The following is a 9,799-nucleotide window of genomic DNA, read 5'->3' on the forward strand; positions in this document are numbered from 1 at the left end:
GCAGCTACGCCTGTGCCTCGCTCTTCATCGCAGCTTCTCCTCCGGTGCTTCTTGCGAGCCGCATCAACGTGCGCCCTGACGACAGTACAGAGATGACTGCTAGAAACGTTCACACTCATCTTTTCATTTATGTTTATTATTATAAATCAAAATTTAAATTTTTAACTTTAAATTTAAAGTTAATTTTAAGGGTACTTTTTACCTAAATTTAATTTTCAGACTTGACTTTTATATCGCAAATAAATTTTTTATTAACAAATTATTTTTATTTGCTAATATATCATGTGTGCTGCTCATTCTTCCTACCGTCTTTCATGAAAAAAAAAAACTTCAGATTCTCATAAATCATAACGCCTTTTTTTCAGAAGTACTAGGCTGCCATTCCTAGCTAAGCGTTCTGCTACCATTTTTCTTCTGACATGCCGAATGTGAATAACATTATAAATGCGATTAATATGTTATATTGTTATATTTGTAAATGAATGGATGTCATCATGTCAGTCAATCTACCAGCTTAGTTGAATAATATATAATTAGCTTAATGATAAATTACAATAAAACCTGCCGTTTTCTGCTTTCGCCTGAGCGAACAGCCTAGCACTTTGCTACCACCAAAATTGTATGTGCAACAATAATCTATACAAATCTAAAAGAACTCTCGTGGTGGTGACAGTGATTATACCAACTCCTCCACCCTGCCCGATGCTTCCTAGATTCAATCTTACCGCCACGCCGTCGCGGCCCTTAGGGCTGGCAATAGGACAGGTTGGGACTAGGTTAGACAAGAACAGTCCCAGCCTAGTTGGAGCACTGACGCCCTGCAACGAATGGTGCAGAGAAAAAGGAGGTCCGTCGCCGGAGAGAAGGCCAACGATGCCGGCCGTCATGTCCCTCCATCCTGCCATGCCATTGAGCCACCGCACCATCCCACCGCCATGAGCCCAACCCTGGCCGCCACGCTATCCCGCTGCCGCTAGCCTACCCCTTGCCCCACCGCCGCCAGAGACCATGAGAGAGGGAGTGACCGTGAGGGAGGGGAGAGAGAGTTAGTGTTTTTTAAATGGGCTCTTTTAAAAGGTCACAACTGACTTTTATTTTTATTGGGCCATATATCAGTTTTAAAGTTTATAATGTCTTTTTTTTATTTGTACTATGTTTTTTTTAAGAAAAAATAACCGTGAATTACATATGTCAACCACTCCCACTTATTCTACTTCTAGTGAGAAGAAAAAGACTACAGGATTAATATGCTCATATTGGTAATAGCATATTAATGATATTTGATATTTTTAAAATAAAATCCAATTGCAATGCACAGGCAATTTGCTAGCAACTAAAGAACAGAAGAATGCCACTGTTGTATCTTTTACAGCGGCAGCAATTTCTAAGGTTGGTTAGGTCCACACAACAACAACAAAAGACATGTCAGGAATAAGACTATAACGCAAAGTGTATACAAAACCACCACCTGCAAATGTGAAATCTTAACATAAAGTTACAAAGTGGGTATATGCCAAAACTGTGAAACCTGCGCACGGTTGATTACTGTGTGCAGAACTTTCCCCAAAATGCAGGACTTAAGCCCTTACTATCTTTTTCTTACCAGACTTTGTTTTCGCGCTTTTCTTCTGCTTCTTGTACTCCTTGTACAGGTTAATAGATGACAACGTGTGATTCAACTCAGCCCTCAATCTCTCATTCTCCGAGATGCCTCGTAGCACAGCGAAATGATTCTGTAACTTTCCTTTGAGTTCATCTCCATTCGCTATGCAATCTGATCCCTGAAGTACAGAGGGGCTTAGGGCAACAAACTCCTTACCACGCCTCATCTTTTTGCACTTCAGTTGCAACACTTTGTTCGCCGATTTAGACAATTCCTGTTCCATTGACAAGTCTCTATATGCTTCTAGAGGGTTTGCGTTTGAAATCGGAACAGGATTCTGTGTAGGATTCAAATTAGCCATGCTCAAGATATTTGAGGCCATTGAGGAAACAGAGGAATCGTAATGCTTCTGTAGAAGGCTAAGCTCCCATAGGACTGAGGCAAGTGCCCCACTCAGGTAAGGATCTTTAGCTTCTGGGTCATATTTCTGCACAAATGAAAAGTAGCATTATTAGTCAGTAAACACAAGCTGTAGTTGATGAATTGCAGAACAAAAGGGTAGAGAAATACCGCAACTAAGCAAGACAGGGAGCCACCACCAGAATCATTTTCCAACATGTTTCTGCACTTGCTATTCCTTTGAAGAAGATGCTTCAGTGTGATTAATGCTGAAATATTATCCAAATACGTCAGCAATTATGTTCTGTGTGTACCATCCAGGAAAGAAAAACAAATGCACCACAATGGATCTAATATGCTCACTAAGATTATTTATTGCATATCATGAATTATTCCACAAGTGTCCAGCATGTGAGTGCCTGTTCAGAATGTGCATCACTGCTCGTATTGACTACAACTCAACGTGAAAAGTCTGGCAATTATTAGCTCAGCCAGACGGGACAGTGCAAGACAAAAGAAACACAAACCTGCCATGGCTTCTGCAGAACCAAAGGACAGAGCAAACGTTGCTAGGCGTTTAATGAAAGCAGCTGCTCTTATCATATCCTGCTGTTTGCCTTCCCAGAGAAGTGTCTTCAGAGCATCAGCCAATACCTCACCACGATCTCTGTATACAGACAGAAATCAGGTTGTTGTCAAGTTACTTGAGACCTTAGCTACTTTATTTTAGACATACAACATTAGATTACCAAACACTAATTAAACATGAAAACATTCTGAAAGAACATGATTGATGGTGGATAGCCATGACACATGAATTAAACATATTGGACATGGTAAATGCATTGCCAGCAATCATGGTAAATGCAATATAGCTGTATTACATTAGTTACTAATGAGTAACAATAAGCATTTCAAGGGAAAACTCTGACCAAGAACAAGTAACGCATCATAAGCAAAAAATAATGGAAGATTTTTTTTCTATGATGCTAATTATCAATGAACTGTGTTTTAGAAATGCAGTGACATCATAAGCTATCTGGAATCATTTGGAAGCAAGGCAGAGGAAGTGACAAGAGCATATATTTCTTCCTGATCACCAGCACCAAAATAAATAGAATTCAAACCTGTCAGGCCGATACTCCAGTATGAGGTTAAAAAGCTGGACGAAGAAGTCTTGCAGGTCTACATTCAGAGCTTCAAGGTTGGTTCTCCAAACTTTAAACGCAACTATGCAGCATTGCAGACGTTCTGATACAGATAGTGTATTGTCATGTAGAATCTCAGAGTAATGGTCGGTATACCCAGAAAGCTTCTTGAGGCATGCGACAAGTTCACCCATGAAATCCAAATCAATTAGATGTGAGAATTTTCCTAGGCCCTCCAAACATGGAGCAAGTAGTGGGTGTGAGCCATCTGAGGAGACATTAATGACCTTGCCCCTGATGGTATAATGACTGTCAGAATAGTAACTTTATTCCAAAGTAAGTGAAAGTTTATCATATTGAATAAAGTCAGATCATATAATGTCAGTAATGAACCTTTCTAGTGAAACTAAACTGAACACATTCAAGTACACATACCTAGAATTTGTATGCATGCTATGCTTCAAAATGCGAAAGTAAGTCTCAAAAAGAGATGATAGTGTTTCTTTCTGTATCCTTCTCCTTTCCTTTGGATCAAGAGTAAAGGAAACAGCTCTAAGTTCAGCATCAACCTGCAAAAGTAATAATGAATAAATAAATAAATAAACTTCTTATACAAATAGATAGAGCTATCCCTATAAAATTATGCAATAACCAATGTTACCTCTTCTCTAGCCTTTGATATCAATTCCTGCTTGGCTTTCTTTTTGTCACTCACTGGCAATTGCTTTGGAACTTCTTGGTTTTGCCGTCGTTTATTCTTCTTTGGTTTTCCCTTTTCTTCCTCACTGTCATCTTTTCCAATATCTTCATCAAATCTCAAAGATAAGAAGACCTAAAGAAAAAAGTGGCCACAGTTATCACAAGGAGTTGATTTTCAGCTTGTTGGATGGGCTTGGGCAGTGCCTAGAAGTTAGTGGCTTCTGCCCATAAAGTTCAAGCCCATGACGTGAGTCAACATGTTAATTGCATCAGAATCAGTGTTCGCCTGGACAGCCGTCCAGAATGCCTAGGCGGCGATTAGGCGCTAGTCGCTGGCAACATGCCTCGTTTAGGTGGTATTCGGTATGCTAGGCGGTCTTATGCAGCTGGGCGGTCTAGTCTAGGCGGCGGAGAGGCGCGACTAGGCGGCGACTTGGCGATGGCGCTGGGCAGAAAATTTGGCTACACGCCTTGCCTGCGAAATTTCGCATGGGACCAGCGAAGATAGAGCGTGAAGGGGAAGGGATTTAGGGTTACAACCGCCGCCTCCCTCTTCTCTTCTTTCTGCTCTCTTTCTAAACTTCTGGCCGTTGCCGCTATTTTCTCTCGCCACCGTTGCGCTTGCTCCTCGCCCTCCTGATCTCTTCTGCCTGCATTGCCTCTCCTCCCTGGGAGGTGGCTTGCGCTATGCCGGCGTGGCTGGTGGCCGCATGTACTCCCCAGCTCTGCTTTCTCCCTGCCTCCCTCTACTCTCTGCTTTGTTCCCTCTCCTCTACCGTTCCTCCTGCTCACTGGACTGCAAGGCTGCCAAGGTATGCCTTCAATCTCACATTTGTTGGCCTTATAATCATGTGGAAAACAAGTCATGCATTCATTTTTCTGTGAAATATGTACATTTCTATGTAAAAAATTAGAAAAACCGCCAAGACCGCCTAATCCGCCTAGTCGCTGTCTAATCCGTCTATTCTCTAGTCAGTGGGTAGCCGCCCGACCAGCGACTAGCGCCGAGGTGAACACTGATCAGAATTTGTTACAAGGTAGACACTAAACACATAGCAGATACCATAAATACAAAGATTGGCACATACCTCAATGCTATCAGGATGGAGTTGGCAATCGTTGAGCTTCACATGATCAGCAATCAATCGTACAGCTTCAATAGTTGCCTCACCACGATGCTTTCCCTCATCTATAAAAAGGGACTTTATCGTTTCACAACACATTTTCCTACAAATGATTGGGAGGATATGCAGATCAGGTATCTGTGGACAACATTAATCCAATGTTTCGCTATCATTTTAAGGATACTGCAACTAAAATTTGGGCCATCAAAGGATAAAGCAAATTCAAGTCCCAAGACCTATGGGGGAATTATTCAACAGATGATCCATAAATAAAACTACACAAGGAATATTCAAGGAAAGCATGCATAGCCAAATCATAATCTAACAGGGAACAACAATTTTGACATAAATAAATGCAGGTTTGGAGATATCAACCTCACTGCATCATCTGGAGAACTTAAATTTTTCACCACGCTAGCAAGTATGCTTTCACGAAAGTTGAAATGTGGAGCAGTATCTAATAAAGTACATATGCATCGAACAGCCAGAGTGTGAAAAGTTGGCTGCTTCTCCAAGGAGATTAATTTCTGCAGATATGCCTGAAAATGCAAATAGAAGAGAGAAGGAAAACCAAACCCACGAATTAGAACTTCTGAAACTATATCCAAACTTAAGGTAAAGGGGCCAGGCAAATGCAACTGGGAATGGCTATGGTACATGGCATGATGTGTAATTGTGTATGCATGTTATAACAAGAATGTGTGCGCAGGTAAAAGTAGAGTGTTTTTGTAACTCAGTTTTTGTACCATAGGCATCCCCATATTTCAAGCATCAAAATAGATGAAGGAACCATTCAAACATAATTTATATCAGAGAATTACAGAATGAATGATAATGTCACTAGTTATAGAGCAAGGATGTGGAATGAAACCTTGTAGGAGCGAAGAAGTGTGTATTCATAATATCTCATCTTCTTTACGTCTTTTGAAACCTCTACTGCAAGCTCTTTATCCGTCAGCTGCCTAATCCGGTAGCTGCAGCAAACAAGGAATGAGGCACAATGACTCAATGAGAAAGACAGATTGATATGTTATCAAAAAACAAAATGAAGAATTGAAGATCAATCATCACATACCTAGGAATAATATCCCTGAACACAGCAAGCAAAGACATCAGACCAAGTTTAACAACCTTCTGGTCTTTTTCATTGCATATGTGCAACATATCATTCAGAGATCTAATGTTTGCCTCAGGATCTTCAAGCATAGACATCCCTATTTCAGCCAGCTGAGCCTTCTTTTTCTCAAATAATTCCTCGGCTGAAAGTTCCTCCTTCACCTCTTCCTGTCAACCAGAGCATATGGTACACATATGTAAAAAACAAGCATATATAACAAGTAGTAACATGGTGATTTTTAAGATCTTAAAGGGTTGAAATAGTGGGCCCAGCATTTGTTTTAAGAATTGGCCTGATATTTTTATGAACATGCCATTTTTCTGGTTATTTGTTTGCACTATATTTTTTCTGGTATAAATAGGTTATATGTTTAATACCCACTACCCAGAATTCAATATACTATGATGTCTTTAATCTTTATTGACAGTTCCATTATGGCCTCATGTTTCTTGAATAATCTTATCTGTTCATGTTAACAAGAAAGCCACACAGTACTGAACTAATTCATGCATGATACAATCAAGTTATATATCTGGCTGCTTGTTATATTGATCGTTAATCAAAGACGATGCATACAACACTTCCGTACTGACAAAGTGGCAATCGAGCAAGGTCAGATCATTTACATTTCGTGCTATCATATAGTACAATACACATGGATTTTTCTCCAAACACCAAAGCAAGCATGCGCTAACTTTATGTGCCATAAACAAAAAGTTTGTTAAAAATAAGTTTCTTTGTGATGCAAAAAAGAAGCACAAGGTAATACCAGCACTTTTGACTGCAATTTTCCATTGGGAGCTTCAGTATGAGCATGATCATTTTGCAATTTATCATCTCCCTTTTTGCTTTTGGATTTTGACTTCCGTTCTCCTCTTTGGAGGGTTTGTTTTGCATTTGCTCCTCTGTCTTCAGATTTAGTTTCAACACCATTGGAACTGTCATCAAATCTTGCTTTCTTGGCTGCATGTCAATACAAATATTTTAGGCAAATAAAAAAGGCATTTTTAAGTTTCAAATGGCTAACAGAAACTGGTGCATGTAGCTTGTTATGTGTTTAATCAAAATTTATGTCCACGGAACCATATTTCTGTCCTCTCTCTCCCTCATTGGATAAGGTCTTGCCAAGATCTTTTAGTTACACTGCACTGATAATTATTGAAGGAAGCAAAGATTATTAAAGCCAGTTCTATACAAACTAATATTTGTTAGTACTTTAAAAAAAGAGAAGTGAGCAAACATGCATAAGCACAACAATTTAGTTCTTCCCTAGAAAAAGAATGTTGCACTCCAAATCTATGTACTGCCAGCTGATCTCACATGTCCAATTCAGTCAACCAGGTACACAAGAATGCATAGTTAGAAGATGGCAAAGCCGAAATACCGATGCACAATGCACAAGACTGAATCCCCATGGGAACTAGTTTTGCAGCTAGACCAGTGTTTCTTCCACATTTATAATTTATTCCAATCATCTACATTCTACAAGGAAACATTCCAATTGCAAAGATTTATGATAAGGAACTGGTATTGCACAGACAAATTTCACTTTGCAGTTCAACATTTTTCTCATCAGTAGTGCACCTGCAGCAATGAGTGGCACATCAACTGATGAACACAGTCTTCCTCTGTTCCACAACATTATCAAAATCCTAATCCTGTATCCCCAGGAAAGTACCGCACTCGGTTGCTGCAACGGAGTAGGCACGATTAGAATGATAAAAATGTACCGTTGTTGTAGACCAGCTCCCCCTGCAGCGTCTTGACGGGGAGGGCGTCGACGCGGTCGACCTCCAGGTCGGCGTCGTCATCCTTCTTGGGCCTGAGGGCCTCGGCGGCCTTCCTCCGGCGCTCGCGCTCCTCGTAGAGGCGCTCGACCTCGTCCCCGACGTGGTGGGCGACCCTGGTGACGTAGGAGTCGATGGACTTCCTGTCGAGGCTGGCGAGCGCGCGGGCGTGGGCGTCGTTGGCCCCGAAGAACTCGAGGTCCTCGTCGGAGACCACGACCTCGTCGTCGTCGAGCTCCGGCGGCAGCTGCGGGGGCAGGATCACCCTGTCCTTCTTCTTCTTGTTCTTGCTGCCGCTGCTCTTCCCCATCGCTTCCCCCCGAGCGAGCGCGGCGCGGCGGCGTGGGGACGAGGAGGGGTTTAGCTAGGGCTTCGTCCGCGGCGGGGAAGAGACCACGGAGGAATGAAGAGGACGATGGCATCGCGGGCTTTGGGCTTTTGGGCTTTCTCAGCCTTTTCTGTTTTGCATCTTGGGCCACGCGTCACGGTTTTGGGCCTGTTGGGGCTCGGCCCTCCGTAAATCAGCATGGTCTGGCCGCGTCGATATTACAGTTTTGTTTGGAGAGCTTAGCATGCTCGCTGAATTTAGAAAAGCTGGGTTTCTCAGCTTATGGCTTCTAGCTTATTTTTTGATCATACCACTCTAGATTCTTAGAAGCTTGGTAATGTTTGCGAGAGCTTTTGATTTCTGAGAATTCTACTAGAAACTCCTCAAATAGACCTTATGTGTATTTCAAAATCTTGGGTCTAGAACCATAGGAACCGACAAGGTTAGATATGAAATATTCCAATAATCTAACTTTTGCTGCGTATCCTCTACCATACTCATAATTCTTGTGCCGTTATTAACAAGTGTTGAACGATTTAAGGTGGGATAGTTTGGTCTTGAAATAACATTGGTAGCATCATAGAACACATTTAAGATCTTACAAAAATCTTCAGCACTTTCCCACTCCTCTTTTGGATTGTGATTGAAACTACTATCTTGCAACTTTACCTTAGCAAATGCACCCTAAAATTCTAAAGCACAGCCCAACATCGAGTAAGTAGCATCCCACCTAGTTGGGACATCAAAGCTTGGTCGCCTTTCCCATAAAAATTCTATTTGCATGATTGAGCCTGACTTTCTTTATCCCAACTTACACGATAATATTTGTAACATGTGCTGCACAACGCACATGAAATAGCTCACCCAAGTATGTTTTTTAGTAGCAAATTAACTTTCAATATTTCAAACATTGAAAAGTGTTGACTCGGCGTTGTCCAAAGATATACTAAATAATTTATCTTCAATGTTCCACTTCTATATGTGCTTCAGAGTAACATCAAACATGCAGTGCATAGTGTGGGGATATTCCATCATGAAGAACCCAATAATTATTTTTCTCAATTTTCCACTCACTACTGATGTAATGACATGTAACACATAACTGCCCATTTTGTCTAGGTGGATGTGCACATGTCAACAGTTAATGAAACTCTAGATTTACAATTCTTAAGAATTTCTAGCAATGCTAACTTTGATTCCTCAAAGGTTCTCATATAGTCAGTTGCAATAATTGTTCTAGAAACCATCTTAAACAAAGGATTCAAACTAGAAACTAACCCTTAAAATCCAATATAATCCACAAAAGAAAATGGAAGCTACATATAACACAATCGTTCAAAGTAATTTCTAACGAGAGACCTCGGGATCAAATTCCCGGTCTTGCAAGGTTGGTGCATTGGGAGATCCAAATAACTTACACAACTTATTTACCATGCACTTGGATTTAACTCTTTCCAGACACCTAAGCAAGTACCCTTTAAGGTGACTTGTGCCTTTTTTTCTCTTTAGCACTTAAAATTTTATCACAATGCAAAGATTTTGCCTTGGTCATTCTTTCACCAACAAAACCTGGATGGAATTCTTTCCAAACAAC

At 40.9% G+C, this 9,799-nt stretch overlaps 1 protein-coding gene across 1 annotated transcript; it reads right to left on the bottom strand.

Annotated features, from left to right (window-relative positions):
- Positions 1–1,256: 1,256 nt before the first annotated feature.
- Positions 1,257–8,307, bottom strand: LOC102719418 (nucleolar complex protein 3 homolog). Its single transcript, XM_006660010.2, has 12 exons — positions 7,821–8,307; positions 6,860–7,053; positions 6,049–6,257; positions 5,845–5,947; positions 5,349–5,512; positions 4,938–5,076; positions 3,812–3,982; positions 3,586–3,719; positions 3,130–3,444; positions 2,530–2,669; positions 2,174–2,271; positions 1,257–2,090 (listed from the first exon to the last, which is right to left on the bottom strand). The coding sequence occupies exons 1-12, from the start codon at positions 8,185–8,187 to the stop codon at positions 1,578–1,580; spliced, it is 2,547 nt and encodes an 848-aa protein (XP_006660073.1). The 5' UTR covers positions 8,188–8,307; the 3' UTR covers positions 1,257–1,577.
- Between the last annotated feature and the right edge of the window lie 1,492 nt (positions 8,308–9,799).

Source organism: Oryza brachyantha, chromosome 8, assembly GCF_000231095.2.
Source record: "Oryza brachyantha chromosome 8, ObraRS2, whole genome shotgun sequence".
Taxonomy (NCBI): domain Eukaryota; kingdom Viridiplantae; phylum Streptophyta; class Magnoliopsida; order Poales; family Poaceae; genus Oryza; species Oryza brachyantha.

Coding starts and splice junctions, on each gene's coding strand:
- LOC102719418 (XM_006660010.2), bottom strand. CDS start 8,187: ATGGGGAAGAGCAGCGGCAGCAAGAACAAGAAGAAGAAGGACAGGGTG. Junction 6,258..6,859: donor AATTGCAGTCAAAAGTGCTG/GTATTACCTTGT, acceptor TCTGGTTGACAG/GAAGAGGTGAAGGAGGAACT. Junction 2,091..2,173: donor CCCTGTCTTGCTTAGTTGCG/GTATTTCTCTAC, acceptor TCATTTGTGCAG/AAATATGACCCAGAAGCTAA.